This window comes from Lytechinus pictus, chromosome 10, assembly GCF_037042905.1.
Source record: "Lytechinus pictus isolate F3 Inbred chromosome 10, Lp3.0, whole genome shotgun sequence".
Taxonomy (NCBI): Eukaryota; Metazoa; Echinodermata; class Echinoidea; order Temnopleuroida; family Toxopneustidae; genus Lytechinus; species Lytechinus pictus.
In genome coordinates, this window is record NC_087254.1 from 31,800,197 (window position 1) to 31,826,939 (window position 26,743).

Here is a 26,743-nt window from a genome sequence, read left to right on the forward strand (position 1 = left end):
ACACAGTCTATGGCAGAGAAATGCTGAAAATTGACCTAATTTCATTCTTCTTTTTTGCAGCCAATAATCGGATTTTTTTCAAAAATGTTACATTTCTGTCAGTCTGAAGGTCATTTCTCTTCAAATTCACAAAGAAAATGTGATATTTTCTTGAAATAAGAAAAATAATATTTTTCTCCAGACACCCTAATAGAAGATGATTACAACTATCGAATTCATATTTTTAGTGCAATCCAAAGACAAAAAAGAAGGCCTCAAAATATAAAGTGTCCGGACACCCGACCCCCCATCCTACCACTCTAGGCGACACCCCAATACTTACCCGTGCTAATAAACTGGGACTCCACTCACGCGCGTTTGGGCCTCCCTAGCTTAGAACTAAGCACTAATATCACCTTAAAAACTAAATCTACAAGGTATGTATAATCTATTTACAACTTTAATAATGTTTAATCGGTACTCACCGGTTCTTTTGTTGCATTTTCAGACCATTTCTCACAATTCTTCGTAAATATTTGCGGCAAATTTTGTCGCCATAGACAGCTTAGCATCCATCTTTATTGATAAATGGAGCGCCCTTTACGATAGTTGTTAATGCCGCGGAGAAATCGTTAGGCATTTTGGCCTGTGTTCAAGGCGTTCTTTCTGTTTTATTTTTTATATTGAAGATTGTGCATTTGTTGAATAGCGCCGTCTACGTCAGGTATGAGATCGAGTGTACAAATACACTCTTCCAAAATAATTATGATTCCGACCTGGCGCTGTTTAACTTCAATCTCTTTCACCTAAATTAGGGATGAATGCTAGCATTATAAAATATATATTATTAACGTCTGACGAAAAGAATAACCAACCGATCAGCTGACGAGAACGCGAATCACGTGATCTTCATATCAGCTTCGATCGCGAGTCAGAAGAGAAGAGCAGCTGCCCAGAAAATCAGGAAAAAGCCGTGAAAATGTAAGTTCCCCTTCATTTCTTTCATTTTTTGTTGTTGCTAACGATGCATTTACACTATAAAATTATAATTTAAATAAGAGAAAGGAATATAGCTTGTACTTGTGATATAATGTATAAATATCCTGTTCTCAGAGATTTCTAACCAAAAATACTACTGATGTCGCCTATGAGGTCCATACATGTAATGTTGGACCTCATTGGTACTAGGAGTGCATCCTACAGGGGACTCAATGGCCATATGTGGCATATGTTTATGTGTATTAAGTTTGGATAAAACAGGGCAGTGAAGTTGCGCGACAGCCGAGGTAAGTCACTGTTTTTGTTCCTTTTAACTTGATTTTCCTCGTTTTTTTGGCAATCGATGCCAAGAGGGAATATTAATTTGCATTTCGGTCGCGTTAATTTTCAAAAGTTTGATTCATTAAACTTTTTAAGACAAAAAATAAAGAGCCCCGACGGGGGGATTTTGCATTGTAAGTCCCGGCCCTAATCTGCTAATGGTGGCTGCACGATAGCGAGCAGTCTGTGTATGAGGAGAAATTAAAAAAATAAAAAATGTTAAAAAACTCCTCGAAACAGACGGCTGCCAGCTGTCTAGGTCTGAACATGCTGAAGCAGTGAAGGGAAGCTCCACCGCGCCGCTCCCGCTGGTTGGCATATCAGATCAGTTTCAGAGCCAGAGTTCGACTTCGAGACAGGTCCTACTCAGACAGTCCCACATGTTAATTTATTTGTAACGGTTATGAAGATAAAACCCAACAAACAAATTCCATCACGGATTTTGACTGAAAATCTCGAAATAAAACATTTTCAGTTGACCTAAGATATAAAGCGAACAAACAAATAATTACTGATTACCACAAAAATAGATAACGTACCATAATAACGTTAAAAATACGTACCAAAAATGGAATTTCCCGCTCGTACGCCGCCATTTTGTTCCTTTAAAATCGCTGAACGCGAACGTCGATCGCCGGCTATCGATTACTAGTCTGCAGGCACAGACCCTGATTGAAATTTTGATCAACAAGTATGTCTCCACGCAAAGACTAGCACATACAAAACTTGCTGTTTCAGTAAACGAGGCATAAATAGGCTGCAATTCAGACCCTTAACTCTAGTGAAGGGTTTGCACAGCAGACTAATCGATTACTGGATGGCGCTGGTCGGCGCGGGGTGGCCGAAGGTTCGGGGGGGGGGGGGTTCTTCTTTTTCTTTTTATTTGGCAACCATGAATTTGACTATTTTCGCCATCATAAATATTGCATTATTCACGTTGTTTTCTTTGAAAAAAAAAATTATATAAAGTAAAATTCAAATATTTTTTTTTTCTTTCTTTTTCTCTTCTTTTTCTTTTCTATTTATTTTTTTTAATTATTTTTTTATTTTTAGGGTATCGAGGATATAAAGTCGAGTAGGTGTGTCTCAAAAAATTAAAACCAGGGCTTTTACTCAAAATATGTTAGATGTATAGGCCTACTAGTATGCAAGTGAACCTAGGATGGAGATGACAGAGAAAGGAAATGAGGAAAATCACATATCCAATCCTACACCCGTACCGGAGTATGGGGATACGTCTGTCCCGTTGATGTGAACATCAACGTCTGTGAAGTCTCGATCTTTCCCGGAGACAAGACGCCTTTAAATCCTACCTACTTTGGGAGACGAGCCCTTGTAGGATGGAAAGTGATTTTGGGTGAGTTTGGGGGGGGGGGGGGAATTGAATACATGTATTTATATATATTATATATATATATATACACACATATATATACTATATATCAATCCATATATACATTAACTGAATGCATTCGTGTTGAGGGTTCGATTAGCCTCTTGTCGAGGCCCTGGCGGCTGCTTCCCGAGCGAAGCGAGGGATATCCTAATTCGCTCGGGAAGCAGCCGCCAGGGCCTCGACAAGAGGCTAGGGTTCGATCCGTTCGACCCCGGGAATGTCGAGCCTCGATCGAGAGATTGATTTTTTTTCTTCAATTAAACCACCTCAAGCACAGATGGTTGCTCGAACCCTGTGTCTCAGCAACTCGTCGTTTTGTCATAATAGCCACCTTTCGCAAACCTCAGGGACGGTAAGATTAGGGTCCCCTAATCGTACATTCGATTTTCACGAGTAATTGTACATTATAATCAATGGAATCAATCATATAAAACTGTTCTACATTCATTGCTAAGCTTTGTGATACAGGCCCTATATAGATCTGCTTTTCGTGTGCAAACTCTTTCACGCGACACCCGTTTTCATGCATGTGTACGTCTGGTCATCATCGTATATGCCCCCTGAGCCGGCGGCGAACCTCTACTAGCTATGACAGCTGGCTGGAGATATTCGAAATGCAGGGCCCGGGGCAGGGCCCACAATAGATTATGACTTGGATAAAAAAGTGTTTTTTCAAACAAATCGAGTACATATTGAGTGAGGAAAAACTTACTGAATTAAGGCTTAGATAATATAGATCATTACAGTCCATCGAATCGATATTGTATTTAATGTGGATTATTGGTGGATCACTGGCAATTGATTCCATGGGTCAGATGACCTCTCCAGCTGAAACCATTTCGCATGATTTGATATCTACATAGCATATATACCTCTGAATACCAGCCGAAATTGCGGGTTTTTTCTTTTGTTTACTCCCCTACACAAACAATATGCCTCTAGCACACAATGCAATGTAATTATGTTTTACTTTCCCCAGAAATGGGGGATTAGATTCAAATGGGGACCACTTCCATTGATGAATGGATACCAGGCACGACCATGCGGTTTCGAAAAGCAACCTAAACAAGGATCGAAGCAAGGTTTTTCCAGATTATGAAAATGCATCTCTTAAGTATTTGGCTTGTGAAACCCTACAAGTATTGGAAATATATCACTTTTTTAAACATTGACACCCTTATAACGTTACAAAGGCCTATATACTAGTACGTAACGTACTTGCCCACTCTGTCCCCTTTTACGCGTGGTTGCGCCTGGTATCCACTCGGCAATGGAAGTGGGCCCCCCAGGCGGCCTCTCGAGCTCTGGGAGGAGCCAAATGTGGCTCTGGAAAGTCGTCCTAAATCGGATATATCGCTGTTACCATAGAAGCAACCATAATTTTGCACACGAAACGCATATTGAATGTTTCCGTTGCAGATGCGAAACGTAAAAAAATCTCATGTCACACAATTTGCATTGCAGGACAGAGTTTTACGACCATGACGACGGGCCTAAAAGTCTCTTCCAAAATCAACTACCGTCATAAATAAGCGTTCGCGTTCTCCAACGAAAGGTCGGGATTATCTAAATTCTCCCCATTCTCATATCTAGTTCAACGGTATCATAGACAAATACAAATCAAATATACATCACATATAGGCCTGCATAAGCAAATACAAATACAAATCAAGTACAAATCAATTACAGAATAATTACAACACATTAATTTGTAGAATATAAACGTGGAAATGAGGGAATAAAGAAAACACTACTTAATTGTATAGATCACAAGGGCGGAAATCTCTCCTCAGGGGTGGGGGGTGGGGCACAACCGAGTTTTCCATTGTTCTTACATTCACACACACACACACACACACCCCTACACACACACACACACACACACACACATATATATATATATATATATATATACATGTTGTACATGTATAACTTTACATATATATATATATATATATATATATATATAGTATAGTAATAGGGTGGAGCGAGTTGCTTAGATTTTAGTTGTACAGACTGTTTCCCCCCGAGGGTTCATCAGCTGGTGAACCCTCGGGGGGAAACAGTCTATACAACTAAAATCTAAGCAACTCGCTCCACCCTATTACTATACTACATGAAGCTTCTATATGTACATCACATGTGGTTGAGCACTTTTCAGTAACTGCAGTTTCGTATACAGTCATTATATATAATATATATATATATATATATATATATATATATATATATATATATAAAGCTTAAACCTATTTGCTCACACATTTTTGTTGGTTATCCTACTCTGAAATGACATTTGTGTCTTTGGAACCCCGGGCTTTGGAAGTACTAGATGATTGCGGCCTCCAAACCCAATTTATAAATAGACGCCTTATATCAGTACTCCATGCGACTGCAAAAGATAAGTCGAGAAACGCATAGCCAAAAACGGTCCTCACAAAAAGTGATAGCATAACGCGACTTACGACCCGTGCCTCTTATTGATAATGTCATGTAAAGCACTTTTTTTTTTGGGGGGTGGGCTTTATTTTGACACATCCCTGATGCTGATACACACCCATCATCATCGTCATCACCATCATCACCATCATCACCATCATCACCATCATCATCACCATCATCATCATCACCATCACCATCATCACCATCATCATCACCATCATTATCATCACCATCATCATAATCATGTTCATCGTCACCATCATCATCATCATTATCACCATTATCATCATCATCATCATCACCACCACCATTATCATCATTATCATCATCATCATCATCATCATCGTCATCATCATCATCATCTTTTCACCCTCCCTATTCTTCTTCTTCTTCCGTGAAAAAGCTAAGCAACGCTAACCGGATGTAATTACCATTATTATGTACCATTCAGTTAAGTGTTAACCGGCGTTAATATAGGTTTACAATCAACTGTTAGCGATTTCTATGTTTATGGTAGCAATTCAAGCAGTTATTAAACTCTTGCGGTGCGATTCATTATCTCCATTCATGTTCAGTTTCATATCGGCAACAGAAGAATGTACTAGCATGATAAGGACACTGTGCAGTCTGGTATGAAGTAATCTGTCTTTAAAAAACATTGTCTTGTATCGGAAGCTATTGGAAACCAAAAATCGATTTCCATTATCGTTATAACATGAATTGCAATTACTTAAAAATAACCTTAATGATAGTGTATATTTGTTAGAAGAGGAATTTGCACTAAAATTCATCATTAATCAAAAGTACTAAAGCCCACTATTGCATATTGAGACATTATATTTGAACAAACTGTTCAGTTTTCTTGTTCAAAGTTAAAATAGTAGATTTCCCTGCCACTTCTTTACACACATCATTACTTGTCCTGTTTATAATTATATGGGAAATTGCAGAGTAGCGGACATGACATTTTGTATTTCAAAGCATTACACTTCAGAAGTTTTCGCTCTTCTCGCTGGATTTATCAGACAAATTTTACATTCAGTTGTAACTTGTAAACACAATAACTTTTTTTTTAACAATTTCAATAAACGGTTGTAGGGAAAATGCACCTGTGAGCGTAACGGATGTGGCATAAAATGGTCATGACTTCTTTTTTTTTAAGAATTTTCCTGGATTCGGTATCAATGCCATTGAGTCTAAATTACATCAAAAAGTAAAATATTATACATTATCACTTTTGAATTCATTGGATTAGCAACCCAAGAGGTCAACATGGCCAACTTAAATAACACTTTGATCATAATCTAAAAAAAAAATGGAAATTTTAAACATTTTTTAATATTTTCTTACGGCCTACCCGAGCGAATAGGCAATCCTATGCATACATGGCAGAGCTATTTGGTCGCTGATGGAATGCAGGATGTGCTCATTGATGGGCGCGCAGTTGCGGTATACAGCGTGGTTTGCCGTACATCGTGAACCAACAAAATGCGGTGTTTTTCAGTGTTTTTCTCAAGTTAAAAAGGAAATTTTTTTGGATGCCAAAGAATAGGGGGGGCGGCTCGTCCCCCTTGGATCCGCGTCTGGCAGCACATATATCATGCAGAATGGAGGATCAAAACGAAACATTTTCATGGCATTGCCTACATGCAGAAGCAATGACAAATGAAAAGGTTTCATTACTTCGGCAGATGGTTAAATTCCCAGGTGTCACCTGCATAATTATGTTGCATGTAGCGGACAGTATCAGAACCCCCCCCCCCTGCTCCAAAACGCAGTTGCCGATATTGAGAACTTGTTTAAATTGTTTTGAACATGCACAAGCTCTACAGCCCTTCAGCTTGTCTGTTCAATGAATATTTCTGGATGAATGGTGATATGGATGTTTAATACATCAGCCCATGCAGCTAAACCAAGCAAGATAATGATATCACTTTCCTCTTCATGAGTAGCCTTGCGTGGACATGCAAGAACACTGGCCTACTGGTGGGATGGGGGCTTGTGGGGCCACAGACCCCCAACATTTTCACGACCAAGAAAAAGGGGACAGAAAGAAAGAAAATGGTAGGAAAAGGTATGAAATATAATATCATTGTCTGAATATTTCTTAATATCAAGTCGGGACCCAGCCCTGCTTTCGCCGTCCCTGCAACAAAATTAAGATACAATTCCAAGCATTGAATGAAGTAAAAAAAAAAAATAATAAAATAAAATATCGAGCTCAATTCTATTGGACATAATACTGAATGGCAGAATGACCAGGGAGGTAGTGACAGGTGGTAAGCCACGTCACCTGAAACAAACCAAGTAACTTTGCTTCTGAGGTAGTTTGGAAAGACCCCCCCCCACACACACACACAAAACAAAGAGAGAGAGGGAGGGAGAGAAAGACCAAATCACCGCTTCCAGGAACCAGGAACAACTTCACATCCAAAATGTTCTGACGAGCCAAAACAGAATTACTACTTTCAAGAGTGCTTTCCATGCAGTCCAAAATTTTCAAAAATAAAAACCAAAAAGAAACATAAAGGTCCCAAAACTCGTTTAGTTGTCAAAGTATTGTGTCCCATATTCTGAATACGAAAATCATAGATCGCCAGTAATTGAAAGATTATTTTCCTGTTATAAAAAATATTGGCTTTTTTACACCTAACAAATTCACCGATCAACAGTGCCGAAATAGCCTGAATGACTAGCAGACCCAAATTGATATTTAAGAGCATTCTCTTGTCCCTATAAAAATGACTATTTATATATATTTTTTTTTAAACATATTTATTCAGGATAAAGATAAAACATGATCAGCCAAGGCTGTCTTACATCATGGTCCTGACACACACACAAAATATATACAATGAACAAAATTATTTTAAAAAGGAGTAACGACTACAATGGCTCACAATATAAAAGTTCATAAACGGTCTGACCTAGAAGGAGAACAGGATAAATGAAAGAAGAAAGACGAGAGAGGAAAGTAAGAGAAAGAGGGGGAGAGAGAGAGGGAGAAAAAAAAATAAAAGAAGGTCTGTCAATTAAAGAACAATACATATCATTTCATTAAACGACAGCTTTAAAATAATGGCATTTATACATACGTTTAAAAACTTCAAGAGAATTAGCATTTTGAATATCATATGGAAGGCTATTCCAAACCAAGCCGCCAGCTTATTTAAAACAACTCTTAAAACATTCGAGAGCAGGCTTTGGTAAAACGACGTTCAACGTATTGGCAAGTCTAGTATTAACAGAGTGTCTTTCAAAAACCATTTCCACTTCATTGCACATTCGGACTGGGGCCTTTCCATGAATACAGTTATACATTATACAAGCTAAAAAGTAATCACGTCTGATATCAAGAGTTTGCCATTTAAGAGAATTAATTATACTAAGGCCATTTACATTATAATCAAAATTGCCTGTTACTGTGCGTGCAGCCCTTTTCAGTAATCGTAAAAGTGTATTCCTATAATGTAAAAAACAGTTTCCCCATACGGAACAAGAATAATCAAAGGTTGGTTGTATGGTGCATTTATATATTTTATTCAAAACATCCTTGCTTAAAAACTTACTAATTTTCATTATAGTGTAAATATCTTGTAACTTAAAGATTTAATTAAATATTTTGTATGAGCATTCCAGCATAGTTTACAATCTAACATGATGCCTAGGTATCTTATGCTTTGTACTTGTTCAATGATATCATTATTAATATACACCTTCAAATTAAGATCATCATTATTCCTAAAGTTATTGGCCCAAATCATAACATTACCTTTTTTCGCATTAATCTTTAATCTGTTACAGTCATACCATTCATTAATAGAATTCAAATCTTCTTGAAGCTTGGATGATATAACATTAATAACTTTATCAGACACATATATTACAACATCATCAGCCTAAATATTACATGTACAATTCTTTAAAATTAGAAAAAGGGAAGGACCTAAAATACTACCTTAAGGAATTCCTATAGATATATTTTTTGTTTTGGATTGTGGCCTTGAGAAAAAACTGCTTGTTTTCTGTCTGAAAGAAAACTTTGAAACCAGAGGAATTCAGTGTCAGAAATGTTATAATTATTCAGTTTAAAAAGTAATAATTTATGGTCAATACAATAAAAACATTTAGAAATATCAAGGAAACATGCACCAACTTTCTCTTTTTCATTAAAAGATTCGTACCAATCATCAGTAATTCTATGTTAGCAAGTATAAGTTGAGTGATTTGGCAAGAAGGCATATTGGTCAATATTAATGAGATCGTTCGTCTGTAAATAAGATAAAAATTGGGATTAAACTTCCTTTTCCACTAATTTAGCAATATGACATCCAACAGAAATTGGCCTATAATTAGAAATATCATTGGTGTCACCTTTACCCTTATAAATCGGTGTAGTTCTAGAGATTTTCCAATCATCAGGTAACGTTCCAAACGTCAGACTTGCGTTAAACATATTATTTAAAGATTCATAAATAAAAGGAGCTGAAATACGAAGTAATATAGTATCAAAGTCTAGAATATCAAGACTACTCAGATCAGACAAAAGAGAAAGCTTTTTATATATGCTATCAGGAGTAATTGGTGTGAAGGTAAAAGAGTGGATACTGCTAGGATGATTCCATGATAAAGTGTGATGATTAAAAGTTTCCGAAATTTGTTTTCCAACGTTCACGAAAAAATCATTACATTTATCCCTATCCAAATTTGATGGTACGATAGAATCTTTTTGTTTCTACCTGTAATTTTGTTTAATTCTTTCCAAAATTTTCTACTATCGTTGCTATATCTATTAGACAGTGAATCAAAATATTTTTTCTTACTTTTACGTATTTCCTTAGTGACTGAATTTCGAATAAAGCGATATTCTGTCAGTAAATATGGAAGTTTTAAGGAATCATATTTTTTCTTTAAAAAATCCCGTCTATAAATGAGTTTAATAATGTCAGAATTCATCCATGGACAGTGTCTATCCTTAACCCGGCATTTCTTGATAGGAGCATGTTTATTACAACAATACAAAAAAGCACTTTTCCATTCATACCACTTATTCTTGATAGAGGAACTATCCGTAACACTGTCATTATTATTACCATGATTTATCCGTCTTTGCTATCCACCCTCACCCCTGCTACCCCCAGCCGCCCCTTCAATACTACGTCAAATGTTCATGAGCATATGGTGAACGACATACACATTCATCAGGGCACATTATTTTATTGTGAATTCTCTCGGCACGGTTGGCGCGCAATTCTCACTTAAAACATTTTCATGTCGACTGCCGGAAATGCGATGCTGCTGCATTGTATATATAACTTGTTAACACAGAACCTGTTAGCATATCGAATCTAATAGTTCTCTTATATCTTACATACTTGCCGTGTTAGAAATTGACGCCACTCTATATTTAGGGGGCAAATTCTGGCTGATTCGGGTCCAGCTTAAGGTGTTAGTGAGCCACTTTTTATGCTTTAAATTTTTTTTCTACAGATGCAGAACTAATTTCTACAAGGATTTTTGATGTCATCATCAAAATTGGTGTTCATATCCAGTTCCTATAAAAAAAATTACTCTCATTAGTCATCGTTGCAACCAATTTTGACACTGACTTGATTGATATAGGGCCTACCCAGTTTTCAACATGTTGGCCCTAAGATACATTCTTGCTGTGTTGATTCGAAGCATCTCAATGATACTTGGGATTCCTGGAAATGGTCTCATCATTATCGTCTACTGCAAGAAGAAACGCAAGACCGGAACAGATGTATTCATCCTTGGACTTGCCGTTGTTGATTTCGTCGTTTGCCTAAGTTTCCCTGTGAAAATATATTCGTATGTAACCTCTCAGTTTACAAACGACGCCTTGTGTAAATTGATGCACTTTGTTGTCTTTTGGAACACTTATATCGGCGTTTTCTTGACGACAATCATCACAGTTGACCGTTTTATTGCAGTTTGCAAACCAATGAAGAAAAGAGTGTCCCCCAAGCAGGCAGTTGTCATCGTGTCAGCAAGCGTCATTTTAGCAGCAGTTTCAGCCATACCTTCGGTGGCATTAACAGGAATCGTATATTATGGTCCTGTGTCAAGATGTACTTATTACGCAGACCATATGGTCTATACACAGACTATAACATACCTGAACGATGCACTCTTTTACAGCTGCCTCACTGTTATCACAGTTCTCTATGTTCTGATCTGGATTACGGTGCGTCGTCAGGCAAGGGTGCGAGCCCTGAAGCTTGGTGGGATCAACAGTGTCTCGAGTAAGGTTCTGCCCAACCAGGTTTCCGTGATGCCATCGGAGGCTTGGGAAGCATCAGACCAAGGAAAGTCTGATAGACCAACAGCAAGTCAAGCAACCATGGCAAAGGACGACTACACAAAAAAGAATGCAGAGTCTGCAGGAAAGGGGGCAGGGTCTTCAAGAAAAACAAGTGCAGGGAGTAGTAATCATCATACTGTGGAGCTTCAAATAGGACAAGGTCCATCACAAGGCAACCAACTAACTCCACCCATCAGGGCGAATCCAATGCAACCTCGAAGAAAGGCAGCCGCACCAGTTCCGGTTGTACGGACCAACAACAAGACAACCGTGATGATCTTCACGATCACTGTCGTATTTTTCCTTACCTGGATCCCAACCAAAATTTGGGACTACTACCCAAGCATAAAATTCACGTGGATCGGGACTGATCCAGTCAGGTATAACATATTCTACGTCTCTCTACTGGCGATCAATCTCAACCAGGTTATCAATCCATTCATCTATAGTTTCGTCAACGTTCAGTTCAGACGAGAATGCGTCACGGTGATGAGACACATTCGACAATGCAGATTTTCTTAATGTCTAACATTTCTTTATAGTATCTCGGTACTTCTCATTCTCATAATTATCTTTGAGTGAGTTCTTGTATATTTAAACTTTCTAGTTATTGATGCTGTTATTATTTTTATTGTTCTGGCTGTTGTTCTTCTTCCTCTTCTTCTTCTTCTTCTACAACAACTACTACTACTACTACTACTACTACTGCTACTGTACTACTACTACTACTACTACTACTACTACTCAGGGGCGTCGATCCATTTTTCAGCTTGGGGGGCAAAATCATGAATAAATGTTCCAAAGGCGCGTCACCCACACACAGGCATATATATATATATATATGATTCTTGAGAAAGAGATACATATCTCACCAACAAATTAATGCGAGCGCGAAGCGCGAGCTGAAATTTTTTAGTATACTGACCTGAAAGCTGGAAAAGGGTATCTGTTAACTGTTTGTAGTAACTCATGAGGAGGATATATATCTCACTACACAGATAATGCGAGTGCCGAGAGCGAGCTGAAATTTCTTTATATTCTGACCTGAAAGCTTGAGATTCTAAGCATTTTTGGCACCAATGATTAAGATTGGTATTTAAAAGAACAAGAGATGCGAGCGCGAAGCTGAAAATTTTGATATTTCGATCTGAAAAAAAATTACAGTTTAATGGACTGTTTAATAAAGAACAAGAAATATATCCAACAAAAGTTTATTGCAAATCGAAGCGGGATTTCTTTTGAGGTTTAAAACTAAAAAAGGGACATTCTATTCGCCTATTCAATTATGAAAAGTATGGGTTTTTGCTACAGAAATGATGCGAGGGCGAAGCGCGAGCTGAAAATTTTTATATTGCAATCTGAAAAGCGGACATTTTGAGCACGATTTTAACTAAAGAACGAATTGTGTATTTCAATCTCGCTTGCTGATTTCTGTGTAACATTACAATCTTTTTTATTTTTGCACATGCGGAATTATTTGGGGGGGGGGGGCAAAACAATATGTTTGCCCCCCCAATATTTTCATTGGTGGGGCGATCGCCCCCTTGCCCCCCCCCCCCAGGATCGACGCCTCTGCTACTACTACTACTACTGCTACTACTACTACTACTACTACTACTACTACTACTACTACTACTATTACTACTACTACTACTACTACTATACTTCTTCTTATTATTATTATTATCATTATTATTCTCCTTCTTCTTCTTTTTCTTCTTCTTCTTCTTATTATTATTATTCTCCTTCTTCTTCTCCTTCTTCATCGTCATCTTCTTCTTTTCTTCTTCTCGTTCTTCTTTTCTTCTTCTCATCTTCCTGCTTCTCCTTTAGTTCCATAGTTGTCATCATCCCCAGTCACCACCCCATCTTCTTCATCGTCATTACTATCCTCGAATTTACCCTTATCCTACATGTCCCATGTATCTCGCTCACAACCCTCTTTGAAGAGATTTTTTTGGCTATTCTTTCCATCCTAAACATTTTGCTTCATTATAATCACGAAAATAATTCAAAACGTTCGCTTCCTTGCAGTTTGACAAGTTTATTGTAATTAGATTTTAATATTCGTACTTGTCTGATATTACCCTCTTGTTCGTCGGGCTATTGTTAGCGTGAACATTTTCACACCTTTCATACCTTTATCTGGCACTTTGTAATATGTATATTTTTCTCCTCCCTTTAATGGAGATCATAAAGAGTAAAGGCTTGTAAACATTATCAATCAATGAAAGTGTATCATATTCATGTATTTACAATGGATGCTTATCTTTTTTCTATGCAATGCCTTATGTAACCTACAATGAATAGATATGATGTCCATTTTTCCAGTCTCTGTCTGACCTTTCTCTGTCTGTCTGTCTTTCTCCTTCTCCCTCTCTCTTGCTTTTTCTCATTCTCCCGTCTATTATGATCGCTATCATTTCTTTTTTTTAATTTCTACTTATTTATTGCGATCCTGTTATGGCATACACCATATGTCACAAAATTCGTGTAATATTTGTAATCTATAGTTTACTTATGCTTTTTTCCCTCCATTTCATCATTTCCTCTTTATTTTATCCTTGCTCCATCCCCCTCTCTTTTTCTCACCCTTTCTCATGCTTACTCTTGCCATGCTTGCTCCTCTTTCCTGCTCCTCACCTGCTTGTCTGTCAAATTTTGTTTAATTAAATCTGTTTCATTATATATATCTGCTTATTCAATGTCACTTTGTTGTTTTAATGTTATTGCATTTTGAAACATACTATGTATAATTTTCGTTGTGTAATTGGTTGAATAATGGTCACTGTATGTTAAATATTTATTTTCTATGTTACATTGCTTTTGTTAACTCACATTGTTAGTCTCCGGATTTTTTGATGAGTATTTGTGAATAAAACCGAATTGAATTTCAAAATTTGCATGTATATAATTGATGTCCTTTTCGATCGCTGCATTTTATGAGTGAGAGCAGGCGCACTCTCTCAGTCCAGCGACCTACGGTCGATACAAAGTACCAACAAGCTGGCTTTAATTCCCTTTACTACTTCACAGAAAGAATATTAGGACGTTGGTCTTCTGAATGCTGACTTACAAATATTGATACTTTTATGGTAGCAGTCAGGTAAACAGAAAAAAAAAATCAAAATCCTAAAATCAGAATAATCCATTTAACATGTCTTACACAATACAGGGACACGATATCGATCTTTAGTTTGCCTCCTCCTTTCTCCCCCCCCCCCCCCTCTCTCTCTCTCCCTTAGCAGCTATTGTCACAGTCACACCGGTGCGCCGACCCCAACCCAAAGAAAATCTATAACATTATTTACAATTACATAATATAGGAGTCAGTCTCGTTGATGTGACTGAAGCAGAAGGAAAAATGTTAATCCGTCACCATATCGAAAACAGAAAGAGACGAAATCTAATTCATTAAGATTTGAAGCTGTATTATAAGAGAATTTGTTTGCTCAATATAATGCACGATATTAAGGAAAGTCGCAAAAAAAAGTATGGTTTATTTCCAATTCGTCTAATGTCAATTCGTCCAATTGCCAACTCGTCTTCTATCATTTGATCTACCATCAGTTCGTCCATTCACCACATGGTCTACTTTCATTTAGTCTAATGCCATCCCGTCTAATAACCAGTTGGTCCAATAGCCATTTAGTCCATATACCATTTGGTCTAATTGGACTAAATGGTGCAAGATGAATGAGAATGAAATGAATATTAGACCAACTGGTTATGAGAGGAAATGGTGATTAGACGAAGTGATGATTGGACCAAATGGTTGTAAGACGAAATGTTGATGGACGGAATGGCATTAGACTAAATGGAGGTAGACCATGTGGTGAGTAGATGAGTTGGCAGTAGACGAATAGGCAATTTACCAAAATATTTTGTTTTGAGAGTACTCATTGTCACTACCGCAATTTGGGAGCTAGGTGTCCACAAATCCTATCTAGAACCTTTGTAAAACCATAATTATGTAATAGGTATACTTATTTAACATGTATAATTTAAATAGATCCCTTTCTTATACAAACAAATATCAAAGATATACTGGACGTGAGCTACTTGAAATTTGAAGAATTTTGTCAATATGAAAAAATATTCATTTTCTTGGTTTGAATCTATTGTCATTTAAAATTGAAGATTGCACCATAAAACCGATTTTGTGTGAAAGTTGCTTGCGATCTAGAAATAGATCTATGTGTGGATCAATGTTTTTTTCAACTGAAATGTACATATTAAAATTTTCGGTATGCAAAAAGAAAAAAAAACAAGTCCTTGACTCGATAATTTGCCTGTTTTGTGTCTTTATACGGTTAGTTGAATAAGACAAATATTGAATTTATATATACATAATATATGCAAAATATATATTACTTCATTAAAATCGTTTCGAAAGTTTATCTATACTGATACATAGATACCAAATAGATTACCTACGAAAACCAAAAAACCAATGTATAGGAAAGATCTAATTTCATAATATTTATATTGTAATGAAAAATCATCTTTCGGTATCATTTCAACAAGCTTACGGAGAAATGGTATATGTAAATATCTTTAGTCGACTCGAAGTAACTCTACTTTGCGCAAGTTCATATTGAAGTACGCGAAAGACAAAGGCAGAATGGTATATTTGGCATCATTTTCAGAACTATAAAAAAGGATTCGAAGAAATTATCAACGATGTAAAAAGACAAATTCATGGGTAATAATTTTCAAGAAAATTAAAAAAGAAATTAAATTATGCGCTGTGCGGTTTCAGTTATGCCTGCTTCAAAAGAACCTATCCTTGAATAACAAGGCTATCAAATATATAAGTGCAGGATTAAAAAAAACCCAACGATCTCCCCCAAACGCTAATTAAAAGATTAATCACTATATTGGGAGGTATTATCCCTTCATCGAATTGTTCTCTTTAGAATAAAATTCACCCAGTAATTATTCATTATTGGAGTAATAACGAAGGATCGTTTCTCCTAGCAACTGAAAAAAAACAATCATTATAAGACTAATGATGAATAATGATTGCACACCGACGAGGGTGTAACAATTATATTACTGTTTTTTTAAATTAAGAGAAGATTGATATATCATAACTTTCTTATTTCACACCCGATTGAGATGAAATTTTTAAATTTTAAGTGTTATTTATTCGATTTTTTTCTATTTCGATTCAACTGTAGTGTCTGTTGGGGTAAACTTTCCCTCGAATAAAGAAGAATGAATGTCACATAATACATATTGCGATTGCAGCGCGAGGCGTAAGACACAGACTGATGACGACCTGACTATAATAAGAATGGTAATAATTATAATAATGGTGGTGGTGGTGATGATGATGATGATAATGATAATAATAATAATAAAAGTATTATCAGTAATAATAATAAATGATAAAAGTAATAATCATAATTACGACCCCATCCTATCCACGGCCCTTCTACTTTTAGCGTGAAAATAATGCATGAAGTTCATTACATGGCATCTAATCCTGAAGTCTTTAGAGAAGTATTTCTATTCTTATGATAATCTCAGTCACAGGCAGCGCTCATTCAAGCATTATATAGGCCTACATAATAGGACTGAGTACCCATTGTGCCAAAGAATGGCAAAGACAATTGATGTTTGGTGTACGAGACACCCATTTTTTGTCGTAAGAGCCACGTCCCTGCCAAAATCCATGCCAACCGAATGAACACGTTCACTGGAAGGACGAAGAGTATGCCCGGTTATAACCTTCAGGTCCGGCTTCTGGTCCACGCTTGCAGTGAAGAGATGGTTAATGTCCAAGAAATGTGAATATAATATCAATGGTAGCACTGGAAGATTCTATCAGGGTTTTAGGAAAGGTGTCGGAAAATGATCAAGATTCAAGCAGATGTAAGATTGCAAACGGTATCATACGACTTGCACAGCAGTCATGACCAGACAGCCTACATAAGTCGGGACAATGGAAGAGTCTATTACCATTTCAGGAAAGATGTTAAAATATGATCGAAATTCAAGCAGATGTAACATTGCAGTATCATACAGCTTGCACAGCCATGGCAGCCGACATTTGGAATATCCACAAAACTCCGCAACTGAAAGTTCAAATCTTTAATTTGTTTTTCACAAGTATTTATACCAATTGGTCCAGCAGTTTATACATCCAGATATCAAAGGGTAAGTGCTTACTTTCTTTTTAGAGTGAAAAGACGCTTGCGGAAGACATAAAGTTTGACTTTTCCATGAGCCACTTATATAGGTTTAGAAATTTGCAGTTTTAACAAAAAATTTTTTTTTAATATGATATTCAAACCTATGTCTGATTTGGCTCGGTTTAAAAATGACATAGGTAAAAATGGCAAAGGTAAAAATGGCAGAGGTAAAAATGGCAAAGGTAAAAATGGCAAAGGTAAAAATGGCAGAGGTAAAAATTGCAGAGGTATAAATGACAGCGGTAAATAACAGAGGTATAAATGACCAGTCTTAAACCCCATGCAAAAAAAAATCCAAAAGCCTCTCCATGTACAGTAGATTAAATAAGAAATGTTCTGAAAAGAAAATTAGAATTATAATGTTGAACTTATGGAAAGGGTAACATTTTAAAATCATACTGTAGGTTTTCTGCATCAAATTGATAACACTTGAGTTGGTATTTCCTTTTTCCCTCGACTTTCATGCACGGCCTTCTCACGTCAAATCGCACCTCTGATATTCAAATGTGAAGCACACTTTGGATTCCAAGTATTGTACTTAATTCATTAAAGGGGAAATTCACCCTGACATAAATTTAAGTTTATTGTAAAAATAGCAGAAAATAATTAAAACAATGTTGGTGAGGGTTTAAGGGAATCCATCAAAGATTTAAAAAGCTATTAGAATTTTATATTTTAATGGTGACGTCATTTGCGAGCAGTTTTGCCCCATGGTGTAATAAAAATATAAATGAAATGTCATTAAAAAGAAATGAAAATGGTTTTTATTGAACCTTAAGTATATCGACAAACAAATCATGGCCTGTCTGATTTCTACTCATTGCTATGTATTCTTGCGATACTTACATTTCTCACATGTGGAAATCATGCGAAAATAAAAAATTACTGTATATTCTTATTTCCATTTCACAAAGCTTATTTAATAAGAGTGCTCTGGTTTTCAATTTCATTTATTGCTATACGTTATACAAACCTCAAGTTGCCAAGAACATTTGAATGTATAATTTGTTTTGTTTAACATCAGAGATCTAGCATATCTGGGTCCTCTTCTCTCTTGGCAATTTACCTCAGTTAGAGTCCATTTCGCTCACCGATATCAAACAAAACTGGATAGAGCTCGTATGCTGGTACAATCATGACCTTAAAGTTAGAGGAAAATTACTCCATGACACAATTACCAGTATATGGAGCCATACTAACACGTATAAGAAACAGCACGCACAAGCAAGATAAAAAAGGTGGAATTTTGTGCGCGCTTGACCTTTTAAAGACTTAATTGTTTCCGGTGTCATCAAAAGAGAGGGTTGTTTCTACTTCCATTTATTATTCCGATGCTTTTGTTCCGTATCCTTCTCTCCATTTCGACAAGGAATCTCCTTTGCCCCATCGTCCATGTCGTCCGAACCCTTTGCATGTCAGCCCGGCATGTCAATAAACTTTTGTCTTTCTCGCACTCCTATACCATGTATACCGTAGCACTCACGCATAACCTCGTACATATGATGAGGGTTTCAATCCTGACTCTTTTCCCTGTTATTCTGTCATCGTCCTCTTATCTCACCCTTTTATTCTCCTTCATTACCACTTTTTTCATAATCGCTCATGAACTCCTTCTATATTTTTCTTACAACGTAACATACGACGTTATCGCATCTAACTTATCCACTTTTCCACAAACATGATAGTTTTTGTTATGACCTCTCAATCACCTTTTCATCCACATTTCGTCCCAATTACTCATATTCCTTTCCAGAAAATACAACCCTCATACTCTGCTTATTCTTTACTCACCCTCTACACATTGCGTTAATTGCTTGCATGAAATTGCAAGTATAGGCCTTATCCCAGTTCTACACTCATAATCTTATAACAATGTTTAATTAGTGAATGCTGTGTAACATATCAATGACGACGATACCTGTCCTAGTCTAGTAACTTCGGTCACGGCAGGGGAGAACGGGACAAATCGCGAGTAGAGCGCGCTTCGCGCGCTCAATAACCAGGCTGGTAAAGGGGAGCTAGGAGTAGTTTTCCCCAAATTAATATTCAAATTATATCTCATTGGATCGTTATTACTTTTGCTTGGGCATGATTTCGATCACCTCGCCCATTTTTTTTCCTACGAATTCATGTGCCTCTCTGAACATCCTGTTAAACGAGTGAGCGCGACGAGCTAGGAAAATATACATTGATTTAACTTTGCCGCATGAACCTACCATATCGGGAAGGTCACCAAGCGAAGATAATGAAGACAAAAAGGTGATTTCGTGTTCATAATAATAAATTACTCTTATAATACAGTACATTTTACCAATAAGATTACGTCCCTAACCATCCTATGTCATAAAGGGAATGATAGGGATTTAGGGAGAAATAAGTTACGATTTAAATATAAGAAATGTTTTAATGTAACTTCGCATTCACTAGTATCACATCATATCACATACTTGGCTACCTAGCTTGATAAATCATCTTTCATAATAAATCGAGCATTGATCAAGAAAAATTGTTATTTTACAAATTTTGCCGTATTTATTTGCCTAAAAAAGTATCAATTATGCAGCACGAGCGAGCGAGCCAAGGAAAAATAAATATTTAATATAATGGACAGGACCCTGTTCAACGTAGGACACATATTCACGATTGATGGCATTGGCATTGAATAAAAAAGTGCAACTATTGTGCAGTATGAGCGAGCGAGGAAAAATAATTTTTTTATGTAATCGAAATTTTATTGAACAAACTGCCTGAGATATGTCTGAACATATCAATTTTATATCATCGTTATCTACCGCAAAGAAGACTATTCATTCCTTACGGTCCAGAGCTACTGTGCTTCTACACGCGTCTGAAGTGAACATGTTTTTTATGAAATATGTTGCCGTAGTTAGTAGTCAAAGCTGGAAAAATAAAGAGCGAACACAAAAGTAAATGAACTTGTTGTATGTTTTCAATTGATTAAATCGACGCATTTTATTAATTTGCTAAAAAAATCCTCATATTACCCCTTCCTTCTCTTAGTCCTCTTTTCCAACACTCTTTCACTCATTTTCTCAAGTTCTTCGTTAGCTGATGGGGGGGGGGGGTCCCATGGTTACGTCACTGCTTGCCCCCCCCCCCCCCCCCGACCAGGACCCTGTTGAACGTAGTACACATATCCCATCGCGGTCTAGCGTCCTTTGGCAAGGCGTTAATCCACACTTTGCCACGCTCGACCAAGGTGTTAAATGGGTACCCGGTAGAATGCGAAATATACAGTATTGTATGTTTGAATTTGCCAGCGCCATAATGATGCTGCGATGAATGAATCCAATGACCGGGGTATAATATGCTGTGAAGCGCTTTTAGCCGTTCTGGGAAAAGCCCTATATAAAAATTGGCCATTATTATTACTATTATTTACGATCGATGGCATTGGCATAATTGATTAATCGATTCTGAAAATCCATGCCTTGTGTAATGGACACCAGTTTCGAGGTATTTTCAATTTATCTTGTGATTGATCAGATTGTTTTTAACATTTCTTAAAATCTGGTTGTTGGTGCTTTCCCGATACTTCAGTTATACCCATAGAGTTAAATACGTACTCAGCCACATTTGCTCTACGGCGGCCGTACGGCGAGTCGAAAACAGCCATTTTCACAGTTTTGTAATAGCTACATATAGATGGTTAAAATAAAAAATGAATAAAACGGCCGTAGAGCAAATGTGACTGAGGTATAAAGATCAGCCCATCTAAGTGCTCAAACTTACTTTCAGCGTTCTTGGCATCTTCTTAATTTTACTTTGCTCAAATCAAGTTTATTTGCAAATCAGATTTACGAGATCTCTTTGTCACACCATAAGGAAGAAAATCGGCATTCTAAACCCTTGGACCCGTATAAGTCTTGTCCATTAAAACATTTATGACATCATTTATTGTTTTGCTAGTTTTATGCGGAAACCTCTTCCAATGTGTTACCGTGCTTTCATGCAATATATCTTATTCTTTGCAATTATTCACATACCTACAGGGGAATTCTCTCATTTTATCTAAAAATGAAAAATGAATTTATTTCTATCATATTGAATTTCAAAGGCAAATCTGCTAATTTCTTACCATGTTAACTGTACATCGGTTCACTTAGAACTTGGTTTCCTATGTGTATCGTGCTCTTTATTGAATGGAGCCAACAGTATTTTCCATCTCAATATTTTCGAATTTACTTTTTATATAATTTTACTTCATCCATTAATACATTGATTACAATGACTAACCCAAAGCAATTATGTGATTATGAATTGCCCGCATTGGGGTCAGTGGTGTAATGAGCAATAATAATAATAAAAAGGGGGCCAGAAATGGCGTAAAGCGCAAAGTTTTATAAAGAAAATTACCTCTTAATCTAATTTTGTGATAAATTTTGACGTACTATTCAGAAAATGTATTTCACACTTCTCCCCTTTCATTTTCTTTCGTTTCTTTTTTTAAACGTGGACTTGAAACTGTTTTTTTTTTGGGGGGGGAGCATGGCACACAAGCACCTCCACCATACGCCAGTGATTCGGGCAATAGACAGTTCCTGTGATCTTATTCAATCCAGATTCATTTCTTTAAGCTGTGTGAATTCAAGAGCTGCAACAAATATGTCGAAAACTTATGAGAGATGTATCATATTTGGACTACGCTTGATATCAATAAATGCATTTTATTGAACTGTCTCCGGATGTATGTTAAAACTGTTTTATACCTTTATTGCTCATAAACTATCAGCATGGATGTCATGATATCTCTTCATTTTTCACTGTGCCTCCAAATGTACAAGACTGAAATGAAAGCCATAAAAGTGAAGATCCTGGCATCTCCTCTTATGCTGCTGATACTGTACAATCATCATTGACTCGTGTTAATCATTAAATAGCTAATTCAATATTCTATTATTTTGTTAACTTACATATATCAGAAAGCAATCAAGAGAATTACAGTTGCCTACCTTATATTCAATTCATCTAGAGCTGTCGTTTAAATACATTTTTGTTAGCAATATTGTCACGATTTAAACAAAGCCACCGTCGGGGTTCGAATCTATGTTTGTGGTCAGTTAGATAAGGCATTAATATTCAAAACAAAACTCCCGAGTTCGATTCTCAGCGGAGGCATTTATCCAACTTTGACATAATCTATATAAAAAAAGTAAAACAGCTGTCTGGAACTTTAAGCTAAAAAAACAATCTATACTCTAGTTGTGAATAAATCCTTTGTCAGACAGGCACTGACGAAGAGTGTATCTTTACTTTTTATCTTTGAGAGCTATGCTCCTTTTTTTTTTAAATCTATGATTTTATTTGTATGACCTTTTACTATAACTATTATATTTATATATATATATATATAAAACCCACGGAATTCAGTGAAATTTGTTCGATTGCCAAACATCGTAAAATTTACTATATCTTAAAAAATATAAATACTACCATGACGAATTTGTAATCAAATGAATTGGGATGCTATTGGGATTAAAGTATATTTCAGGTGAAATTTTCTTTGAAGAAAAAACACAATATTCTTGCCAAATGTATTCTACTTGTTTCGCAGAGCGAAGATTTTAGTTTAAATTCATGTGATAGAAAATTTTGATGAACATTTGCTTTAACCTCTAATTTGAGGGCACCATAACGGACTTGCGCAGTTAGTGAAAGTTTTGTTTATCGTTTTCGCTTTTCGCCATGTTTAGTCCTTGAGAACGTTACTCGAGCAGGCTACGGAAGATTGCGGAGCTGAAATATGGACGCTAATTCGTCTGTTTTGCCACAAACAAGAATTTCTGAATGAAGACTTTTAGTTCTGCCACAGAAGTAAGTGATGAAGAAAGAAAGACATTAGAACTCATAATTTGAATCGAGCATATATAGGCCCAAGTCAGAAAACCCGAATGAACCCAGTTAACCTCATTTGCATAATAATGTAAATCATTTCAGCGTGTGCTAGTATTGCCACGCCCAGTCATGTTCAAGTGGAAAAGTTATGGACGAATGAGTAGTTAAATCAGTGTTGCATATGAAAATTATGATTGTTTGGTTCATATTCCAACAGTTGTTTTGGGGATGAAATTTATGTGGAAAAAAGGTACCAAATTTTGAAAGACTTTTTGTAAAGGTAAAGACGAAGGTTTGTTGCTCATGATACATCTAAATGTTGATGCTATGTTAACAACTTTTACAGAATTGCCAAGTCAGTAACTAAGTTTGGCAGATATTAATATCATTAAAATTGAAATGCACTAGAGTGTGCACTTGGTTGTTTTGGAATGCAACCGCTTTCATTTATGTCCAAAGAAAAGTTTGGTTTGAGATAAACAGCAAAATATGTTTGTCTTGCAAAATTCATGGCAGGGACCAGGGTAATTTAGAAATTCTATTCACTTTGCAGTTTATTTATCAGGTTTATGATCTAGTGGTTTGCATTGAGATTTTACTTGGTAGTTCTGGAGTAGATATTAATTAAGGAAGTATTAATTTCTCAAGTGTAGAAGTTGAAAATGGTTTACTTAGTACTTGTATTTACATATAATTTTGGTTAAAATGAAAGTCAATTTTGCACTGCAAAAGGAGTATAGTTGAAATGGTCACATGAAATTTATCTCAACTAATCTGTGATGAGAAACAGAATTTATAATTGCTACAAATCAAGCAATTTTGATAGTTATTTTGAGATATGAATTAACCCAAGAACAGAACAAGCTGGAGCTTATCTAAATATTCTAGTCAAAGGAGATTATACAAATTGGAATAAAAATATTAAGGCTTAGATTGAGGTTAAGTACATACAAATCTGTTCTGTCAAGAAGTATTTAATTCAAGCATTCCAGTTAATACATGGAGATTTATGATTCATTCTTTTCTGTTTTGCAGATCGAATAATAAAGCTTTACGGCTTTGTATCTCAATTACGGTGGAACTAAATTTCTTGAATCAATGTCCGTATTGTCAACAAATCACTACTGTTTATTATATTTTAAACATTTCATAGAAGTATATAAATGTCAAATCTATGATTTATATTACATTTTCTATCATGATATGTCACCACCAACAAAAAATTGCAATCTGAAATGTTTGTGTTAACCCCACTCCTACGCTCCATCCAAATTGTAATGAAACTGAAACGGTGTTGGTGGTGACTAATATATGAATTTGACAGATATTTACCTGTCCAGCATGATGCATACTTGTCATCCTCTTTCTTAATTCTGGTCTTGGAGATGATGCTCTGTTAGCCTACGGGGCCTTGTCGCCTTGTCCCATAATTTTTTTTTTCTCTCTTTTTTTTTTCTACCTCTTTGTCTCTTTATTCTTGTCTGGGAGATGGTGACCTGTGAATTATTACCCTACAGAGTGTTGTCCAACTTGTCCATTAAATTGTAGGTGAACGGTCACGCCCAGTATAGAGATCTCTTTCTCAATTCTTTCCTGGGAGATGGTGACCTGTGAATTATGTGCCTACGGGGCGTTGTCCCTTAAATTGTAGGTGAACGGTCACGCCCGGAATTTAGATATCTTTTTCTTTCTCTCTCTCTCTCTCTCTCTCCTTCGCTATCTATTCATTCTTTTCTGGGACATGGTGACCAGTGAATAGTGAACCTATGGGATGTTGTCCCTTAAATTGAAAGTGAACGGTCATGCCCAGTATATAGATCTCTTTCTTTCTCAATTCTTTTCTGGGAGATGGTGACCTGTGAATTATGTGCCTACGGGGCGTTTTCCCTTAAATTGTAGGTGAACGGTCACGCCCGGTATTAAGACCTTTTTCTCTCTCTCTCTCTCTCTTCCCTTCGCTATCTATTTTTTTTTCTGAGACACGGTGACCAGTGAATAGTGAGCCTACGAGATGCTTTCTCTTAAATTGAAAGTGAACGGTCATTACCAGTATATAGATTTCTTTCGTTCTCAATTCTTTTCTGGGATATGATGACCTGTGAATTATGTGCCTACGGGGCGTTGTCCATTGCATTGTAGGTGAACGATCACGTCCAGTATAGATCTCTTTCTTTTTCTCTCTCCATTTTTTTCTGAGAGATGGTGACCTGTGAATTATGTGCCTACGGGGCGTTGTCCCTTAAATTGTAGGTGAACGGTCACGCCCGGTATATAGATCTTTTATCTTTCTCTCTCTCTCTCCCCCTTGCTATCTATTTATTCTTTTCTGTGACATGGCGACCTGTGCATTATGAACCTACGGGGCGTTGTGTCGTTCCTTACATTGTAAGTGAACGGTCACGCCCAGTATATAAATCGCTTTCTCTTTCTTTATTCTTTTCTGGGAGATGGTGACTTGTGATTTATGTGCCTACAGGGCGTTGTCCCTTAAGTTGTAGGTGAACGGTCACGCTCAGCAGTGGCGTACCGTGGGTCACGGCATTGGGGGGGCACCAGCAAAAAAAATTGGAGTCACTTAGTGGGCGCGCGAAGCGCGCCCAGTGGCCAGATATACTGACCTAATAGAGACATTTTAAGGACAGTGCCATTAAACGGATATGTCTCTCACTGGTCGAATAATGCGAGCGCGAAGCGCGAGCTTAACATTTTTGATATTCAGACCTAAAAAGGGACATTGTAATAACTCTTTTGTAATCATGATACGTACCTGTCTCGCTAAATAATGCGAGCGCGAAGCGCGAGCTGAAATTTTTGTAATTATTGACCCCCAAACAGGAAGATTTTAAGGACTATATTTTAGGAATCCATTAAGATTATACACATCTCACCATAGTCATATAATGCGAGTTCCAATAAGCGCTTGCTGATTTGGTTAGAATTACATCTAAACATGCACATAATTAATACTTGTAATCATGATTAACATACCCATCTCACTAATCAAATCTTGCGAGCGCGAAGCGCGAGCTGAAAATTTAGGAAATTCAGATTAGGAAAAGGGACATTCTAAGGACTGATTCTAGGAATTCATGGAGAGCAGACATATTTCACCAATCCACTACTGCGAACGTAAGCCCGAACAGGAAATGTTTTATATATTTAAAATGGGGCAATCACTTTAAGTAGTCATGAAAAAGAAGCATACTATTGTACATAAAACAATAA

At 36.6% G+C, this 26,743-nt stretch overlaps 2 protein-coding genes across 3 annotated transcripts in view; one reads left to right on the forward strand and one right to left on the reverse strand.

The window, feature by feature from the left end:
• LOC129270492 (nuclear pore complex protein Nup85-like) overlaps window positions 1–1,954 on the reverse strand; it is a 38,425-nt gene extending 36,471 nt beyond the window's left edge. Inside the window, exon 1 of one of the 2 annotated variants that reach the window (XM_064105827.1) lies at window positions 1,863–1,954. In XM_064105827.1, the coding sequence (XP_063961897.1) occupies window positions 1,863–1,895 (33 nt within the window). In that variant the 5' untranslated portion in view covers window positions 1,896–1,954. The remainder of the gene's footprint in view (window positions 1–1,862) is intronic. The other variant, XM_064105828.1, reaches the window with a different exon arrangement.
• Window positions 1,955–10,778: 8,824 nt separating this feature from the next.
• On the forward strand, window positions 10,779–11,984 carry LOC129270092 (annetocin receptor-like). Its single transcript, XM_054907500.2, has one exon. The coding sequence runs from the start codon at window positions 10,779–10,781 to the stop codon at window positions 11,982–11,984; it is 1,206 nt and encodes a 401-aa protein (XP_054763475.2).
• The last annotated feature ends 14,759 nt before the right edge of the window (window positions 11,985–26,743 follow it).

Excerpts from the sequence above, each read along its gene's own strand:
- LOC129270092 (XM_054907500.2), top strand. The coding sequence starts at position 10,779 with ATGTTGGCCCTAAGATACATTCTTGCTGTGTTGATTCGAAGCATCTCA.